The sequence below is a fragment of the Heterocephalus glaber genome, unplaced genomic scaffold (genome assembly GCF_053883595.1).
Source record: "Heterocephalus glaber isolate CG9 unplaced genomic scaffold, H.glaber_assembly_v1.0 deba00000621, whole genome shotgun sequence".
In the NCBI taxonomy this organism is placed as follows: Eukaryota; Metazoa; Chordata; class Mammalia; order Rodentia; family Bathyergidae; genus Heterocephalus; species Heterocephalus glaber.
In genome coordinates, this window is record NW_028258153.1 from 26,282,851 (window position 1) to 26,303,746 (window position 20,896).

At 38.2% G+C, this 20,896-nt stretch overlaps 1 protein-coding gene across 19 annotated transcripts in view; it reads right to left on the minus strand.

Annotated features, from left to right (window-relative positions):
- The window catches only part of Dgki (diacylglycerol kinase iota), a 460,530-nt gene that overhangs the window by 213,037 nt on the left and 226,597 nt on the right, over positions 1-20,896 (minus strand). For 10 of the 19 annotated variants that reach the window (XR_015449207.1, XR_015449206.1, XR_015449210.1 and 7 more), the window contains exons 8-11: positions 20,547-20,663; positions 7,747-7,869; positions 7,413-7,487; positions 6,783-6,881 (exon numbers count right to left, since the gene is read on the minus strand). Coding sequence is in view for 14 of the 19 variants with exons in the window: in XM_021263645.2 (XP_021119304.1) it covers positions 6,783-6,881; positions 7,413-7,487; positions 7,747-7,869; positions 20,547-20,663 (414 nt within the window). In the remaining 5 variants the exon portion in view is untranslated. Of the gene's footprint in view, positions 1-6,782; positions 6,882-7,412; positions 7,488-7,746; positions 7,870-8,389; positions 8,423-20,546; positions 20,664-20,896 lie in introns of all 19 variants that reach the window. The other 9 variants (XM_021263648.2, XM_087206298.1, XM_087206301.1 and 6 more) reach the window with 7 other exon arrangements.

Sequence of the window (20,896 nt, forward strand, 5' to 3'; positions counted from 1 at the left end):
TCTAACTCATGGCAATCTTCCCACCTCAACCTCCTGAGTGCTACCACACCTGGTTCAAAAGCTACAGCTTTGATATAAGAGTCTGATTGCCTCTAAATTGAAAAAAAAAAACTTACATGTAAGTTTCAACACATTCTATATATACCTCCCTGCCCGTGAAGCTTTTTAAAATATTATGCAATTGGACATTCTTAAAGAGTGAAAAAATATTCTTTCCAGCTCTGGCTGGCTATTGGAGATGGGGTGCTACTGGTAAATGCAATTCCCCCAAAGAGCCAGATTGTTATGGAGGGAAGTGAACAAGATCCATTCATTCTCCTACTGTATGCCTGGTGGTTTTAAGAGAGGTGATTGGAGAAATGAACCAGACAGAGATCATCGTCCTCTTAGAAGGAAGTTCTATGAGTCATTCATAAAGGAAAATATGAGAATAGACACTGGGATCATGGAGAAGCAAAGAAGAACAGGTCAGCTCAAACCATACATTGATCTTTATCAAAGCCCTCCTGGACCATTTTCCTATACCACTAAGTTCATGTGTAAGCATTACTTAGATCATGGAAGATCTGCCCAGACATGAAGAAAGCTTGAGGAAAATAAAAGCTAGTGGGGAAAAAAGCTTAAGTAATTATTTTATAAGGCTACACACAATGACAAAACAACCCATCATGTATTTATTCATTAATGATGTTTTAGGTTCCAACTTGGTGTCCATACATTTAGGGTCTCAGAACTAGGGACCAATAGCAAATTAACTAATTCACTGAAGATAGAAAATGCTATGGCAGAGATGCCTAGTGAGAGGCTTGTGTGTGCCCTGAGGACATATTGTCTAAGCACAAGTTTGGAGAGGAGAACAAGGCACACTTGGAATAATACCTGCATTGTGTCTTTTTTTTTTTTTTCAGTACTAGGTGTTGAACCCAGGTTCTCCTCATCTAAGCTACATTGCCAGTACTTTTTAAATTTTTATTTTAAGACAGGATCTTGCTAAATCAATAATTTTCCCACACTGGGCTAGAATTTGTGATCCTCCTGCCTCAGTTTCCCAGAGTGTTGGAATGATAGACATGCATCACCACGCTTACTGCCTGCCTTGTATCTTAAAGATAAGTAGAGTTGAACGTCTTTCTCCACAGGGAGTAGAGGAAGAAATTCCAGAGCAAAGGCACAAGGTACATGAAAGTGTGAAAGTGTGATGAATTGTTAGCCAGAGAGTGTGTGGGACACAGCAGCAGAAGTGAGCTGTAGATGAAAACATCTATGCTGTACAACTTACGCTTTATTTTCTAGGAAACAAAATGTCACTGAAATGTTTTAATCAGGAGACTCAGACTGACTTTTTCTTTTTTCTTTTTTTCCTGTGCAGGGGATTGAACCCAATGTCTCCTGTCTGCTAAGCAGGCACTCTATCACTAAGCTACATCCTCAGCCTTTTTATTTTTTAATTTTGAAACAGGTCTCTCACTAACTTGCCCAGGATGGGCTGAAACTCCCAATTCTCCTGCCTCTGCCTCCTAAGTAGCTGGCATTACAGGCATGAAGCGCTGCACTTGGCTCAGATTGACCTTTTTGTGCACCACTATCCCAGATATAAGGGTCCCAGACCTATAAAAGGAAGTAGAAGGTTTGGTTTGTGTCTTAGCTGCCTCCAAGCTCCCACCAATACTATAATTTATTAAAAAAACAACTATACAGCACAAAATCGTGATTTGGTTGTTTTAATCTCATCTGTTGAACCTAATTTAACCAGAGAGTCTTGAGATTGGATTTTGTCATGTGCTTTCATCTGGTTACTGCTCCTTTGTCCTTTTTTCAGCCTACTCTAAAAATGAGAAGCCTAAAATTTTATCTAAATAACGGTCATTTTATCTATCCCCAGTTGAAAAATCTCCAGCATTGCAGGAAATAACTTCTCCATTGCATTTGTTTGTTCAACATTAAAAACAGTTTGAGGTCTCAAATTTCTCATTTGAAGTTATCTACATTTTATCTGCCCCTTCTCCCCATGTGGTGTGACTGACTCCTCCTTAGGAGCCTGACTCTGAGGAAGCCTGCTTACAGATCGCAGGTGGTGTGAGCCCTGCCAGTACAAGTCAGTGCCCTGGGTGGACACCCCCACCTCCAGGATGCCCCGCTGATCAGAACTGGGGTACTTGGATCCAGGGACCTACCTCACACTGACCCTGTGTCCCAGAGCTCCACACTGCACAGCAACAGGAGCCAGGACCCAGCTAGTGATCCTAACATCTGCTTATCCCTCCATCCATCATCCAAGTCATCTGGAAGATGAAGGCTGAGAGAACAGGAGAGAGGGACTATGCAAAGCAGGGAAACAGAGCAATCAGAAGAGTCTCCTGACTCAGAAAGATGCTAGTGGGTTAGGAGCACCAAAAGAAATAGTTATGAAACGAAAGCAGACAGAAGCATGAGGGGCGGTATTTCTCCAGTCATTGAAAGTCTGCATACAGTGAAGGAAGTTGGTTTGGGATAAACAATGTCTTCCACCTATGACCTCTTCTCCGCAGGGGTTGTTCAAAGCTGATATTTTAGTCCCTGATGCTAATGTTCATTTCCTCAAATAATCAGATCCCAGCAACAGCAGCACTATCAGTGGCTCAACCTCTACAAAACACCAGTGTCATCTCTACTGTGACAGTGCAGGAAAAACAGAGATAATTACTGGGAAGTTTAAAGAAAGGATTATAAAGAACACATTTAATTTATTTATTTATTTATTTATTTATTTATTTATTTATTTGGTACCGGGGATCAAACTGAGGACCTTGAACTTGAAAGGCAGGCGCAGTGCCACTGAGCTAAATCCTTGGACTCAAGAACATATTTTTTAAAGAAAGACATAGTAGTTTGTCTCAATACATTCCTTTGTAAAGTTGAAAATTTTCCTTAACACGCTTAAAATAGTGTAGTAGGAGAAAAGCCACAGATTTTTTTTCCTGCCAGTAGATGGCAATATTGTCTATTAATTACTTTGTGGAAGACTAAAGACAAGTTGGGTTTTTTTGTTTGTTTGTTTGTTTTTTGGTACCAGAGATCGAACTCGGGTCCTTGCACTTGCGAGGCAGGCGGCGGAACCACTGAGCTAAATCCCCGGCCCTAAAGACAAGTTTTTTAAGAAGAGTTTGGAAAAAAAAAAGTTGGAAGCCTAAATTTCAGAGAGGGGACTAAATAGAAGTGTTTTATATCTGAAAGCAAATAAGTAGAATAAGTAAATCGTTAAAAGACAAAAATCAGGATTTAAGCCAAAAAATTTTCTTCTCTATTCTCTATTATTACAGGAAGACCTTGCCAATCAGAGAACGGTCTGTCCTCCAAGGAAATAGTAGTACCTGGGAACCTTTAGAAATGCAAGATTCCAGCATGATGGTGATACAGTCAAAATGATGGCGCTGAGGAAGTCACTCCCTTCCACCCACCAAGTTTAAGCAGCACCCTAGGACCACTCCTCCTCCCATTGTCCTAGGAGAGGAAGAGACTCACATAACAAACCTTCAGATAATCACTTATTCTCTAGGCTAGAGTTGTATCTCCTGGCCTGACCTTCAGTCACCTACACTGTACTCCAAATTTATTTAGGGTTCATGAATAGGCACTACATCTCATGCGTGTAATTAAGGTCAGAGGGAATTGTGGCACAGGCTTGCATGTTGAGAGCCTGAGATGACTCAGCTCCCCATCAGTCATTGCTGTCAAGCACACCTAAAGACTCAGGGGAGGCATCTATGTTCAGGTGCATGTTCTTTAAATTCCAAAGCCTAATTATCTGGAGGCTACTGCTGTGCGCTATGTTCTGTGTGCAGTACTTTTGCCTTTCTGTCACCCCAGAACCACTTTTCTGTTTGTGTTGTATTTCTGTCAGCACAGACTTGCTCTGAGTACAACCTCCTGTGATCTTCAATAAAAGTAGCTGCTTTCCACTTGCCATAGAGTGTGCTTGCAGGTCATTGCTGATCATACACAAGAGCCTGCATTACACTTGCTGAATCCATTCCATGGCAACAATGATACATACTAACCTGTGCAACTTAGGAACTTAGGGAGATTGTCTCAAAAAATAATAATAATAAATGGACTGGGGATATAGCTCAGTGAGAAGGCCTTGAGTTCAATCCCCGATACCACAAAAAAGGAAGAAAAGAGAAAGGAAGCAAAAGAAGGAAAGAGAAAGAGAGAGAAAGACCGACTGTGAGAGATTCTAACCCGGAGACTTAAAGTCACCTTGACTTACTGAGGCAGAATCTCCACTTTTTTTTTTGGTACCAGGGATCAAACTCGGGACCTTACACTTGCAAGGCAGGTGGCAGAACCACTGAGCCAAATCCCCAGCCTTTAGAATCTCCATTTTAATGGAATCCATAAGAACAATTTTTTCACATTAAATTTAATAATTTTACTTTTCTGTTCAAAAACCAAAAAAATATAAAATGTAAAATATTTTAAGCAGCAAAAAACCTAAATTGCATTGCATAAATCCAGAATCCTTTGCCAAGTTTTTAAGAGACTTTTCTATAGGATGATTCTAATCTTCACTTAATTACATTGTCAATAACTTCCATATGGATCTTCTACTCACCACATCATCTTTGAAATGACTTTTTTACATCTGTACTTCTATTTACATTGATTATTGTACAATTATTTAATTTGTGCCAAAGATTCAAAAGTATAGTCCCTGGTATTATGAAATTGATATCTTGACAGTACAGAAACAGAGAGTACTTTTGTTGCAGTTCACATAGTATAAGTGTGTCCCAAGGAATATTGGAGTATAGGGATAAGGGTGATTTGTTTTGAGGAGTGGTTCAGAAAGGCACTATTGATCTAGAAGGATGAGCAGAAATATTCCACCACAGAGAGAAGGAGAAGGGTTAGAGTTATGGTTTGGGTTAAGGTTAGGATGAAGGTTAGTGTTTGGATTAAGATTAGAGTTTGGGTCAGGATTAGGGTTAGGGTTAGGGTTAGTGTTAGGGTTAGGCTATGATTAGGGTTAAGGTCCAGTCTTCCCTCCCACATGTAACTTAGTAGTGTCCTTCTTACTTTCAGCCACTTCCATGCCACAATTTCTTTGTCACTGAAAGTCACAGCTTGTGTTTGAAACTGGAGGGCACTTGCAGTCTGATCCAGTCAATTTAGAATTCATACACAGTGAATGTCATTTGAATGATGTTTCACCATTTGCTTTTTGTTTGCCTGACAAACACAATGTTCTTACAAAATTCACTTAAGCTTCCTTAACCTGTCTTCTATTTAGTGAAATAGAAAGCAACATTAGATATCTCTGAAGTCCTTGTCATTAATAATTTACAGAGACTGGAATAGGAGCTAACTAGATCTTAACTGGATTGTTAACTCCCTGAAGGTAAAGATAATTTACAAGCTTCTGTGTGCCTTAAGAAAAAAGCTTAGAATGATTTAATAAGTGCATTTGTACTGCCATGATAAAATAAGTTTGACACTAATTAGAATGCAGTGCTCAGGTGCCCAAAGTCAGAGCCAATTACATTCACTCTGCTCTCTTCTATGGTTTGCAACCGTATCCCTAAGTCTTGATAGGCTATAAGGAGACCAGTCCAGGAGTGGGGATTGTTTACGGCAAATTGAACCTCACTCCTAAGAAACCCACTCCTAGATCCTCTTCTGTTGATAGTTGTAGAACCACCATCATTACAATAATGAAGACCATTATTTGGCAACTCAGAACTGCAGGATATTAAAAATAAATAGTTTGCAAAAATTTTCTTTCCTTATTCTCTAAAGTGCTGATACTTATTTTTAACCTAGCGAGTTATGAATTTTGAAGAAAGAGAAGAAAAAGGGAATATTTCCTTAAAATCATACGCTCTTTTAAAAGGAGTTTTGTTGTAATTAATACATTCTGTAATATGTCCATTATCTTTAATAATAATAACATCATTTGGACTATTGGGTCAATCTTCATTCTGCCTCCCTTTATGGAGTAATTGAGAGTTTCAAATCTCCAGCTTTTTATTGTGAAACTTCAAAGAATCTTGACACAAAATGTAAAATGTACACTTAATGGACAAAGAATCTATACATGTATTCTTCCTATATATCCCCAGAGTCACATGAAAATAACAGAAAGCCAAAGCCTCAGAAGAGTACTGATAAGAAGCCTCAGAGTAGGAAGAGAATTGGATGGAGAAACAAAGACCTGGATTCAAGTACAAGTTCTGTTCTTCCAAGACTGTTGTCACTTTAGCCACATCATTAAACTGACTTTGGTAATGTTATCTGTTTATTCTCAAACAAGAAAATATTAACTATACTAAAGGATTGGGGAAGGGACCAAATGAAGTCTTTAGAAACAGATATTTTCTACAGCCTTGGTAGTATTTGTTAATGTTCTCTCCCTTTTATCTGAGGACAAGGACTAAGTTACAGTAAACAGAAGTAAAGATAAGATGGTAAATGGCTTTCTAATGGTAAGAAATGAGAATCTATGAAACATAGTAACTAAGAGAAATTCTGGAATAACCTTTCTTGAATACCTGTTAAGGAAATTGAGGTTTCAGCAGGGAGGCTTCTGGAGGGCCTCTGCTGCAGTTGTTTACAGAGGTAGAGGGATGAATCAAAACCTCTAGGCCTTGCCCAGCCCAATAGAGCAACAGTAACCTTCTCCTGAGAAACTATTTGTCTGCCAATGCTGAGGGTCTTAGTGGTGCTATATTCATTGGTGCTGTGAATTGTGGTTTCAAGAAATCATCAAATGGTTTAAGTTGAACTTGTGACAAATGACTCACCTGGTTGCCTCCACTCTTAGGGTTCACAAATACAAGCAAGGGTTTCATGAGAGGTGAAGAGATGGGCTTTATCACAAAAGGACGGCCTTTGTTTTCCTGCTGGGAGAAACAAGCAGTGCTGTGAGAACACACATCTACAGTGTGAAGGCAACCTCAAAGCAAGGGGCTGAGAATCCACCACTATCACCACCACCCCAAAAACTCTCCATCTTATTTGACAAGATCTACCCTTTAGGGATCATCCACATCTAGGTGGAAAAAGTATCTCAAACTGTCATTTTCCATAGAGAATTCAACCATGCTTTTGAGTTTCCTCTGCATACTTTAAGAATCCTGGAAATGTTAGCTGTCTTGTCTTCACCTTCCTCCTTTTCCTTCTCAGCATCTATCTGATGACATTTCCAGGCAAATGCACATGCTCTGACTCTGAGGTGGCAGAAGGTTAGGTTTGTTTGTTTATGTATTTATTTGAGATAGAAAATATTCCACTACAGTTAGAGTACAGTGAATGAGAAAAGGGAGCAAAGCGTGATGGGAAATACAAAATCACACTTGGACCATAAAACTGAGATATTTTCAGTGATAGAAAGGAAGTTGTACTTCCTAGGGTCATAACCTGGAAGCACTTACTTCAGTTCCCCTTTTACTAGCTTTTCTTTTAAAACTTGTTCTCTTCTTCTTCCGATTTGAAGCCTTCAGGGAGTTCTGTAGGGGAAGAAGGAAACATTGAGCTTGGAGGCGACAGCCCAGGTGTGTCCATGCAGAGCCATGTGGAGGGGATGGCAGCACATGCTGTAGACTGCATGCTTCTCATGCTTTGACACTTCCAAGCCACTGCTCATGGGTAAGCCACAGACAGAAACCAGTCGAGTGCTTCAGAGTGAGCAACTGACCCCACCACACGGAGGGCAGGGAGTTAGGGCCCAGAGGCTCTCGTGGACTAACATAACAACACACGTTATACCTGCCAACCCTCCCAGTAAAAATGGAAGAATCCCAAATTCTCTGAGGGGCTCCAGTCTCCCGCCCAACCAGGTCCGTCTCCCGCCCAACCAAGTTCAAGTTCATCTCCTGGTATGGAGATCACCTATGTGGAAATGTAAAAGAGGAGGCCATTTTTCATGTTTTTTTTCTTTTGTTTGCTTACATTTTTTTAATGGTCTTTCCTAGTAATTGCCATAACACGACTCTTGACTGAAGTGGAAAGCCACAATCCAACTATCCTATCAACACTGAGGTCAAGCTCACCTTAAGGGACTTAGAGCAGTGGGTTGGCAATCACTGCTTTGTCTCTCTCCATCTAACGGCCCATTAGTTCAAATCTTCCCTCCCCTAATAACTTTGATTTTTCCTTCTCATAGAGGTCCCTCAAACTTGTCATAAAGTGACCCTTAAATTTATTTTTCCTTTCTAAGAATTTTATGGGCCACAAGCATGTAACTACTACCATTAACCATTTACTCTTAATATTTGACACAGATACTTAGCAAAGAACCTTTTAGAGAACAGTCACAGCTTGCTCGTTGAAGACAAGGCAAAATCAAACTTAATTAGCAGAGTCAAAACTTAATTAGACTGCAGTTTCACAAAGGCACGATATTACTGACCATATTATAGATGTTTGACCAACTGCTGAAAGCCTGAAATGCAGAATTCTTAACTTAGAAACTTACATATATATACATACTTGTTTGAGCAATTAAGTTTTCAAAACAGCTTGAAGAAATTTAAGTATTGCCTTTTCCACTTTTTGAAGTATTTGTTTTCTTAAAGCATTCAAAATAAACTTTAGCTTATATATATTAACACATCAAAGTTAAAACGATTCAAACTACTTAGCATTTATTTTACTTTTATTTTCATTTAGGGAAGAAGGTCAATTTGTGGCCTCTGTTTACCAAGGGTGAGGGAAACTTTCAGAAACCACCATATGCCCCCAAATTTTCCTCCCCAATCAGATTAGAAGAAAGTGTCTAAGGGATCTCAGAGTCTCAGCAGCAAAGATTCAGAAGCTCAAGGATGCTCTAGACGTCTAGCAATTAGTCATACTCACTGTAGAAAACATGTTCCATGAAATCTGATCCCCAGGTTTCTAAATTTCTAGCTAAATGGGTCTCTCATGCTAATGTCTCTTTGGCATTATGAAAGTGTGCATTGTATTTTGATGAATTTCAATTGCGTAAAAGGTGGGAAAAATTATCTAGAGTCTTTAAAAATGTAATCAGCTCCATGTCCCAAGAAGGCTGGAAAATGTTAGGCTGGCAGAATAAGGGGCACTGCAAGTTTTAAAAATGCTCATTCTGGGCACCATCAAAGCGTCTTTTTTAACCTGTTTCAAATGAAGCCCAAGTAAGGATACTTTTTTAAAGCTCTCCAGATGATTCTATTATATAGCCAGGCCTGAGAACTTCTGTTTGAAGCAAAAGAGAGCAAAGTGAGGGGATATCCACACCGTGTTAAAGCAAAAGACAAACAGGAGGGAGTATGAGTCTGGTAGATTTGGTTTGAATCCTGCATCTCCCTGTTACCAGATCTGTGACCTTGGCCAAGTCAGTTAAGCTTTAGAAACCACAGTTTCCTCATTTTAAAATGAACTGATAGTACCTACCTCGCAGGACAGTGGTGAAGTTTAAGGAGAAAAGGTATGTGAAGCAGTGAGCTTGGTATCCATCCCTTGATACACACTTCAATAAAGGTTAGTTGCCTTGTTCACGGCACCTAGCACAAATGTTTGGCACAGGGTAGGCATTCTATCATTGTCACAACAAGGAATAAATATTATATCTTGCAGCACTTACTGAGCCTCTCCTGATCCCCAGAAGGGAACACTTGCCTCCTAACTTCTTTGTAGTTTTAGCTCTTTGGCTGCCCAGAGCAACACAGGATGCCAAGGGCAGGACACCACTTTGGACCTTGCTCTTTGAGAGGACTCAACAGGTAAATTCTGAGAGATAGTTCTATTGGATCAGGCCAAGACCTTAAACAAGCTTTTTAAACTTGTCTGACCCTAAATTCAGAGTATTTCAGGTGACTGTGATGATCAATAGGTTTGTGGAATACAGAGTTAGAAAAAATACATCAAAATAAGCACTGACATCTGAAAACAGGACAGGCAAGGACGTCAACTCTCATAGGGTACAGACACACAAAACACCCCTTTTAACATAGATGTAGCAAATCCAAATGGCTCTCAGCCCTGCCCAGACAAGTGCATCAGAGGCCTTCTTCACAGGACCAGAAGAGGAAAAAACCAAGCTCAGTGGTTGACCTACACTACCTGGGCACAGCTAGTGAGCTCTCAGTTAGCTTACAGCCCCTTCGTGGCCAAACAGCAACAGTAAGAGTTACGGAAGTTCTCAGCTCACCTCGAAATTCCCAAGGCTTCCTTCCATTTATGTGTGAATATTTACTTCTTTCTAAATATATTACTTCTCATAGAAGGTAGCATAATTCAATAAGAGATGGATGTGAAAGCAGATTTGAGATGTGTTTTGGCCATGAAAAGAGAAGTCACCCACTCAGGCTAATTGACAGTATCCTTAATCTGCCTGGGTCAGTACTCCTGAAAAGTTTAGCAAAATAACATGCTTTTCAAGACTATAAAAATGATGTCATGTGAGAAGTTATTGTGAAGATTTGTTGGCCACAGGGGAAAGAAAGCTTTAATACTTGCCCTGTGTTCCTATGTAACAAAGCCTGTCTGTTACATCAAGGGGAGCTAGCTGAATGGCACAAAAGGTTCCCTCTGCAAGATCAACACTATCCAAACAGTGGTTTTTGCATGTTTCTGATTCCACCTGAAGTCATTCCACACACATTCTGTGCCTGCTCTTTCGTTAAGACAGAAAGAGAGAAAGAAAGAAAGAAAGAAAGAAAGAAAGAAAGAAAGAAAGAAAGAAGGAAGGAAAGGAAGGAAGGAAGGAAGGAAGGAAGGAAGGAAGGAAGGAAGGAAGGAAGGAAGAAAGGAGAAAGAAAGAAAGACTTTTTGTTTCCTTGGACCAAGTATCAGGGCAATCTTACTTTGCCACAAAAGTAATCCTATTAAAAAATCCCTGTCCATTCTGACTCCTTCCTGCACTGTGAATGAATCACTCAGTTGTGAATGAGACTTTAGTTCTTATTACTCTTGAGGGATTTTTCCAGGTTATGGGATCACAAATGACTGGTTGTAATAATATCTAAAAAAGAGACATATCACTTCATCATCCCAAAGGAAGTCTTTCCCTACTATAAACTGCACAAAGCTCTGACAGGTCATAGAAGGGAAAGGCATGTCTTTTTCTCTCCAAGAGCATTTTTCCAGTCTCCTCAAACTGCACAACTGGAACAAAGATTATTGTGAGGCAAGAAAAAGAATAAAGAACCACCACTACCCCCCGCAAAAAAGCTCAGGCTTTCAAGAGCCCCAAAGAGGCATATTTGGCTAGATCATAAGAAGTACTAACTGACCTTTAGAATTAAATATAGGAACTGCTGGACCAATTTTGAGAGAGAGTGTCATCTACTGCATAAAATTAGCTATTTCATTTCACAGGTCCCTAGCATTTTAAGATTATCCAATCATAAAGGATTTAAACAGTCACATCTAGGAAGGAATAAATACTGCATTGCTTATAAGAAAGATCTTAGAAACGATATACATATCCATCAGTAGGGAGATGGATACATAAACAAATACATCCATAGTATGGGTTATATGCAGTAGTTTAAAATGTGGTTTAAGTATCTATGTACTAACATAGACTTTCCTCCAGTTCATCTTACACTAGCCAAGGAAAGTCATAAAGCATTCTGGGTATAATGCTGTTGTGTAGTAAAACTACACACACCTATACTCACAATGATTCTGCATCTTTCCTATGGGTGCATTTCCATGCATGTAAATTCAGATTTAAAAATTCTATTTGGAAATATAAAAGAGGAAATTGAGGACTTGCTTATGATTTTAAATATGAGTGAAAGCAGACTTTTTTATCTGAAAAGTTTATTTTTCTACAGGGAAAATACTTATGTATTCTTCATTAAAAACTAAACAGTAACTGCAAGACTGAGTACTATCATTCTTTCAAAGAAGCCATATACTTTGTGATAGTTCCTGTGTGATCAGGGTTTTGTTCATAAAGTCCTTGCTTATGCCAATGTCTTCAAGAGTTCTACCTATTCTATGTTCCAGCAGATTAAGTGTTTCTGTTTTAATATTTATATCTTTCATCCACTTCGATTTTAGTTTAGTGCATGGTGAAAAATATATGTCCAATTTCAATCTTTGGCATATGGAAAGCCAGTTTTTTCAGCACCATTTATTAAAGGGGCTATCTGTCTTCCAGTGAATGTGTTTGGCTCCTTTGTCAAAGATAAGGTGGCTGAGTATGCCTGTTCCATTGATTCCCAGGTCCTTTTTTTTTTTTTTTTTTTTTTTGCCAGTACCATGCTGTTTTTATCACAGTAGCTTTGTAGTATAATTTCAAGTCAGGGGCTGTGATGCCCCATCTTGCCTTTGTTGTCCAGAATAGCCTTTGCTATTCTAGGTCTCTTCTGGTTCCAAATGAATTTTAGGATTTTTTTTCTAATTCTGTGAGATACACTGTTGGAACTTTCATTGGAATTGCATTAAATCTGTATAAAAATTTTGGAAGTATGGCCATTTTCACTATATTGGTTCTTCCTACCCAAGAACAAAGAATATCTTTCCATTTTCTAACATCCTCTCTGATCCCTTTTTCAGAGTACTATAGTTTTCCATGTAAAGGTCTTGTACTTCCTTCATTAGACTAATTACTACATATTTCACTTCTTTGGATGAATTTGTGAAAAGTATCACTAATTACTCTCTTAGTGAATTTGTTATTTGTGTACAGAAATGCCATTGATCTCATCTTATTAAAAAGCTTTTGTACAGCAAGAGAAGCCACCAAGAGTGAAGAGAAACCCACAGTGTGGGGGGAAAAATGCCAGCTATTCTTCAGACAAAGGACAACTATCTAGAATATATGAAGAACTAAAAAAAAAAATCAGGCCCTCCAAATTTAAAGACCCAATCCAAAAATGGACATGTGATGTGAACAGTCACTTCTCAGATGACAAAGTAGAAACCACAAATAAATACATGAAAAAATGTTCAACAACACTGGTCATTTGAGAGATGCAAATTAAAACAACACTGAGATTCCATCTCACTCCAGCAAGCATGACTTTTATCAAGAAATCCACCAATAACAAATGCTGGTGGGGTTTTGGGGAAAAAGGAATCCTTCTCCACTGTTTGTAGGAGTGTACAGTGGTGAAAACACTGTCAAAATCAGTATGGAGAGTCCTCAAAAAACTAAAACTGGAGGTTCCATTTGACCCAGCAATTCCCCTTCTTGGTATCATCTCGAAAGAATTAAAAGCATCATACCACAGGGATATATGCACACCCATGTTTATAGAGGCACAATTTGTAATAGCTAAATCTTGGAAACAGCCCAAATGCCCATGAATGGGTAAAGAAGATGTGTTTTTTTTTTAATATAATGGAGTACTACTCTGTCATAAAGAAGGGTGAGCTTGGGACATTTACAGCTAAATGGATGCACCTGGAGACCATACTCTCAAGTGAAATAAATCATACACATGTGTTTAAACACCGTATTGTCTCCCTGGTATAAGAAACTGAAAGTGGAAATAAGAGGACTGAAATGTATAACAGACATTGGGAAATGGGAAGAAAATGTTTAAATGGAAAGAGGAACAAGGGAGGGGGCAGGGGAAAGGAAGGAAAGGATAAGAAAAACGTGAAAATAGAAGAAAAAAATGAAAACAAAGCTTTTGTATATAGGGAGGGAAGGGGGCACTGAGGGGGGGAGAGGAAAAAAGAAGAGGCAGGATATATCATGTACAGGTACAAATCCCCTATGATGAGCGCTACCATTATGTGTATCTATACTGTACCAATAAATGTTTTGCTTCACACAAAGAAAAATAAACTTTTGACATTTAAGAAAAAACAAAGAAGCTATATTGATCCAACTCAGTCCTCTGAAGTCCCAGTGGGCTCTATTCATGAAAAAGGATGAGGATCTATCGTATATTCTTTCGTGAAGACTGTGAAAACTCTTGGAGATTAAAGGGAAAGTTATAAAACAGTGACATTTTGGAAAAGTCAAGTGCAAAATATTTTCTTAAAAAGTATCTTGTCTCTGGATGGACAATAATTTCAAAGAAACTTTCTCAACCTTCTTCTACAATTTGATCTTGGAAAAACTTCACACGATGCAGGTCTCACTCCATCAGCTCCAAGCATGTGCACTGATATTTGAACATCTTTAACATCGTTTATCCAACTAAAAGACTGTGCTCTAATATTTCCAGCCCAGAGAAGAAGCACTGACATCTGCAACTTTAAATATAACTTGAAATGCAAATATTTTAACAGATTCAGGCCTTATTCTAAAAATGTGATTTTCATTTGAATTCCTTAAAATCATTCTCTTTTAACTTCTAGTAAATTCTTCCCCTCTCTAAGTGATTTGGTGATAAAACTCAACAAACCATTCAGGCAGCTCCCATCTCCCTCACAGCCAGCCCTTCATATAGCTTCCAACTCTACAGCTGCTCAAGAAGTCTCTACCCTCTCAGAGCCAGCTATGTTTTAACAACAGTACACATTTGCGGTTTCAGTCATTTGTGTAATATCTTGGAATGTAACCCCTGTGAATAAGAGGAGGACTACTGTATAATCAAAATTATTTTCTTTACTTCTCTTCTCTGGGGTCATTTGTTTACACACAAACATCCAAATATTGATGATTTTATTTGATGACTCATCTTAACTGTTCTCAATATATTCCATCTCTTTACACATTTTTGAAGGCCAAGCATGAATAGAATATTTGCCATTTGCTTACCTTGATATTTATGGCTGAAGCTGCTCACTCCTGCTTCACATTTCCACTGCACTTCTACATCTTAGGCAACACAGTCTCCACCTTGGCCACATAGCTCCTTACTGACCATGGCTGAACCAACATGTTCCAATCCTATGTATATCTTTCCAGATACACACTAATCAAAATGATAACCCTTCTGAGACAGCAAGCAGCAAGCATTCTATTATTAAAAGATGGCTGAATTCCTCTTCCAGAACCCATAGAATCTCCCCAATGATTGAGATAGTTTCTTTTATGTTCCCGAAGGGAGTAAGTATATTCTTTGTGGAAATAGATCACATCTGATTCATATTTGAGCCTCATACTGCATTAGCAGTACCTTTTAATGTGGCTAATCAAACAAATATTTATTTAATTCAATTAAGAACATTTTCCTTATTTATTTCTGAAGCCATGTGATAGAGTATAACCATATATAAATATAGATGTGTAATATATATGTAAAACATCAAAGTTTGAAAACATTTTGCTCTGCTGCTCTCTATCAAATTTCTAAATCCTCTTTTTAAATATACTTCCAAATATCTCAAATGAATTATCTGATATGACTGCCTCCAAGGCATTGCTAATGACTTGCAACCTGTGGTCCACATTTGACACACTATAGTTTTGATTATCAAACATGATCTTATCCCTATCCCAAAGACTTCATTCCATCCCTATTATTTTTTAATAACTATATAATTCAACATTCATGGCCACCCTATTTTTCTTCCCATTTTTAATAATAAAACTATCTATCATAGTTCCAATTTTTCAAGATTCTCTTCTTTTATTTTATGCATGTAGATGAGGATTCAATATTCTTCCATCCTTCACTCAATAAATTAAAAGGCCTTGACTCTTTCCATAGCATTGGCAACATGCTAGGAAACAATTCCACTGCAGTGTAAAACACAACAGTTACAGTACCTCAAAGCACTCTGGGAACACAGCAAATCTCAGGCCACACCCCTTACTCTCCTGTCTTTATACCTTCTCCACTGAAATCTCATCCTCTTACCATCCTCTTTCAATTCAATACTAATGGCTCAGAGATCAATAACTTCTGTACAGACCTACATACAGACCTGTGTCCAATATTTTTATTCACTGTGGTGTGAAAGTGTGATCAAAATATATACAATGAATGTTTACATTAAAAATGTATTACAGAAAAGTAAAAGACAAATTGAGTACAGGGTGTCAAACTGAAGACAGACAAGGTGTGATCAAAACATACAGTTAATTTATAAATTTTAAAAATTATTTCAGTAAAGAGACACTTTGCCATTAATTCCCGTCAAAATACTCCCCATTTGGATCAAATTTATCCAATCATTCTTGCCACTTTCTGAAACAATTCTGGAAGCCTTCTTTTGTAAATTTCTTCAAACCACATAATGGAAAATATGGTGAATGCTGCTGCTAAGTGACAGCAGCAGAAAAGCAGACTTATGGAAACATTAATTTCTGTATGTCCTCATCTACCTTATTCATTGAATCTGGTATCATGTGACTTCTGGCTCTTCCACAAAGTCAAAATGATCCTGAAAGGTAAACATTTTGAAACAACTTAGGATATCCAGGCAGCTACAATGGCACAACTTAAAGGCACTCACAAAAGAGGACTTCCAGAACTGCTTCAGAAAGTGATAAGAGCCCAGAGATTTAGCTCAGTGGTTTCGCTGCCTGCTGCGCAAGTGCAAGGACCCGAGTTCGATCCCTGGTACCAAAAAAAAAACAAAATCAGAAAGTGATAAGAATGATACATGTGTTTATAATGGGAAGAGGCGTATTTTGAAGGAATTAATGACAAAGTATCATTTATTGAAAAATTTTTTAAATTTTAAACATTCACTGTACATTTTGATTACACATCCTATGTCTTCACTTTAATACCCTGTACTCCTCAAAGTCAACAGAAACTAATAATAAGAGGTAACCTTTATTGAGTATTTAAAATGAACCAGGTGCTGTTCTATGTGCATTATGAATTAGGTACTAGTATTATTTACATTTTGAGTGCAATAAACTAAAACAGAAGGACTTAAGTTGTTCAGTGTTACATAAATTAGTAACAAGGTTACTGGCAGAGCAAGGTTAAGGACCTAGGCAGTGGTGGCCTCCAAAGCTAGAGCTCTTACACACTTACACCATCCTCTCCCCAACTCATCACATACCAGCTTTTCAGTAGAATATAGTTCACTGATTAACTTGCATAACAGCTTTGGAGCCCACAGCAAGAAAGATCATCAAAATATTTAAAAATATTTGATTCAGTAATCTAGTGAGGCAGTATGGAATATCATTAATAACCTGATTTCCAAAATCACTAGTCCTAGTTTCCAACCTATCTCAAACTATTTCATAAGTATATGGTCCTGGGTAACGTATTTGACTTCTCTGTGCCTCACTTCCTTAGCCATAGAATTGAAATAATAGGATACCTGCTTATAGGGTACTATGATGATAAGTATTTTCTGATGCATTTGATAAATGTTAGCTTTCATTCTCCTTATTTTTATAATCTGAATCACAAAAGGAAAAAGTGAATTTTGAATAACAAATCTGAACTCTTGCTTTCAGACTGTAAACTGTAAATACCATCTCCTATTAAAAATAACCAAGATTCTTTAGAGACATTGATGATTCCAGATATGGACATGAAATGCCTAAGATGATTACGGGCATGATGTCAGTCATAAAACCAAAGAAGCTACCGAAACCTCTCCAATTCATGGTAGGAGACAGAAGCCACCAGGAAGAGGATACAACTGACCAAAGATGAAGGAAACCGAATATAAGAAGAATAATGACAATAGATTGAAATACATTGTGTGTGTGTGTGCATGCATGTGTATTCGTCTACATAAGAACTGTGTAAGTCTATAATGATACTCTGTAAAAACAGCCACAACAATTCTTAAATATTGCTAAGGCATCAACATATTATTATGAAAATTAACCACTAAAGGTGATTGCTCAAACATTTGCCATGTATTTGTTAGTAACAAGGGAAAGACCTCTTTATAGAAAAATCATCACTAAAGAAGGAGAAAAAGAATAAATACTGGAAAACAACCCTTTGGTTACTATTATGAAATAACAGATTTTGGAAGCAATTCTTAATGGATAACAAAATAGGTGAAAGGCTATGACAGATGGATTAGGATGATAGTTCCCAATCCTACTGATTAATTATGACATCACTAATAGTGAAATACCTCAATATTATGTTCCTTTGATAGGAACATATAAATACACAGCACTGCCTATGCATTCCTTTTACCAAAGTTGAACCTGAATGTGAGTCACTGTATAAATATTAGTTTACATGAAATATCAATAATAAGGAAAATCATTTTAAAACATGATATTCCTGCAATCAGACAAAAATCAAAATATAGCAAGTTCTACAGCAGAAATGACCCCAATTGTTCAACATGTATATGACATGAGAAATTGGAGAAGGTATTATAAATTTAAAAGAGACTTAAGGTATAGTCAACAAAAGGCAGTTTGAGACTTTGGATTTTGATTTGAAAAAGTTAACTGTAAGAAAGATATCAATCAGCAAAATTTTAAAGAATAATGCATTTCGATGGGTGAAGCAAAGGTATATTATTATCTTCTTAAAATATATTTTAGAGAAGTGAAATATTTATAGATTAAATTACATGCTAGGATCTGCTTCAAAATACTCTTGCAAAAGAAAACAAAGTGAGGGGAGTTCTTTCTCCAGGAAGAGAAGGTACATGGGTAAGGCTAGGAGGAAAATGAATGTGGTTATGAAAAGGTCCTGGTGAGGGAGGGGTCTTGGTGGGGAGGAAGCTGTCCACCACCCTGGTAATGATATCGTACTGCCAGATCTAATTATGAAGGGACACTGTATCAAGGGTACAAAGGATTTTTCTAAACTATTTCTTACAGATGCGCATGAATCTCAAAACAAAGTTCAATCAAAAGAAAGAGAAAATATGGTGTGGCAGAAAATAAATGAAACAAGAATGGCAGAAAAACTGATTGTTACAGAAGAATTTAACAGAATGTTTTTCATTTCATTGAAAATTTCCACAACAAAAAAGTTTTTCTTTTAATTTTAGGAAAGTAAACTACATTTCTCTGCCGAGTGGACTCATCTTCTAATTTTTCCTAACTGTGCTATTTCAAGTCTTTCAAAACTCCATACCACTAAGTCATCCCCCACACTTACTAGTTTTTCATCTACAATACTATTTTTCCTTTTACTCCTTTGCATGTACAGAAACCCTCTCCCCAGAATAAAGTCCTTGCACATCACAATCGCTCCACAGTCAGTCCTCAGCAGCCTCCTACTCTTCTCCTAGAAGCATCTCTTCATGCCTTTTATTTCAGCCAACTAATCTCACTGGCTCATTTATGCAATTTTGGACACAGTGCTTTTGCTTAGGCTCCTATCTTACCTGCTACTCTTTCCTTTCTTCAATGACCTAAATTCCACCCATCTTTTTAAAAAACAAATAAAATCCACCTCCTCCTGAAGCTCCCCCAACACTTAAGATAACTCCAGAGTTCTTCAGAGCAAGAATCCTGTATTGTATCACAATATCTAGAAGATTTTCTGATACACTGTAAGTTTTCAACAAATAGGTGTTTATTTAACTGAATGAATATATGATATGAAGCCTCAAAGAGGTCACTAAATCACACAAAAAATGAAAACGAAGTAGATATGTTAAAGAGATGTAAAAATAAAAATTGGAATTCATCACACTTGAATATCAGACAGCAGTATGTATATATAATTGGCTTGGGCAACTTATTTAACATATCCTGGCATTTGATTCCAAAATGTAAAGTGAAGGACTTGACTCCCCACTTCTAACATGCAGATATTGCACTTGCTTCCGGAAAAACTCTCCCAGTGGCTTCCACAGATTATAACTTGGGAAAGATATTCCTAAACATTACTCATCAACAGAGGGTAAACTTTACATGAAACACAAGCAAAACAGTACCCCTGATTCATTAGTTTTTAAATAAAACAGAGTCAATGAAAATAAGTTGCATGATGACTTTGGAGATCACAGGAAGTGGGGCCACCACATCTTCTAACGATACCGTATTACATTCCTTAGGGCTTCCTGCATCCCAGGGGAAATGCAGTCTCTCTGCTTGTAGCACTAAAAGTCTGCCATCCCTTAGTTTGGGCCTCACTGTCTGGAATGTATCATGTCAGGAAGAAACATTTTCTGTTGAAGAGGATGACCTTGTCTAGAAACCAACATGGTTCCCAGCACAACAAAGCCGAAACTCATCAGGACTGAAAGAACACTGACAAGAATACACAACGAAAGTAGATGCTATGAGAACAAATTCTACTTTGCCTTAAGCAAAGAGTGTTTTTCTCCAGGCAAGCCTTTTGTGTGTAAGAAGGTCATGCCTCACAGTCTGCCTTTCAGGGCCCAAATGGTAGAAGTCTAGAAGCTGGCACAGGCACCCCTCAACAGATTCCCTGGGAATGCCTAGGCTGGAAGAGAAGAGAGTTGCAGAAGATTCAGCGGTACCCTCCACTGGCACTCAGTGAAATTCAGGCGAGCTGCTGTCAAAGAGAATATCATTAGCACATGATGAGGAGGAGACATTCTTGCTCAGGAACTCTGCCTTCATGAGGGTGGGGCTGCTGGTCCCTTAAGAGAGCCCAAAGAAGTCAAGTAATGGGTCAATGCAATGAAACTGGAAGCAAACATGGGACCTACAGGATGAGTGAACAGAGGTTGCAGGAATCCAGAATCTAGTCAAGGGGAGAAAAGCAAGTAGCAACAGTTGATTTTTCTCTGCACTGGCCCCACAGCATGAAAGTCCTGGGAGTTACCTGAGGTTTCTTCACCTTAATGATCCACGTGGGTGGGACAATAACAGCAGCATGGGCCCCCAGGGAGCAGGGTTCCTCAATGTGATGCAGCATGAAGCAGGTCACCTTATTGTGAAACTGAAGAGAAAAACAGGCTAAGAAGCAATTCTGGCCAGAAATGGAGTGAGAAGGAGCAAGTTCACACTTAAGTCTGTGCATGCACAAACACACACATACATACGCTACAGACACATGATCCTCGTCACCGTCCAACTAGCCCCAGGAACCTAGAGACCAGATTCCCAATTCATTCCAGCATAAGTACTTACCACAGTGGTTAATAAGAAATCAACTTAGCAGGACAAGGCCTG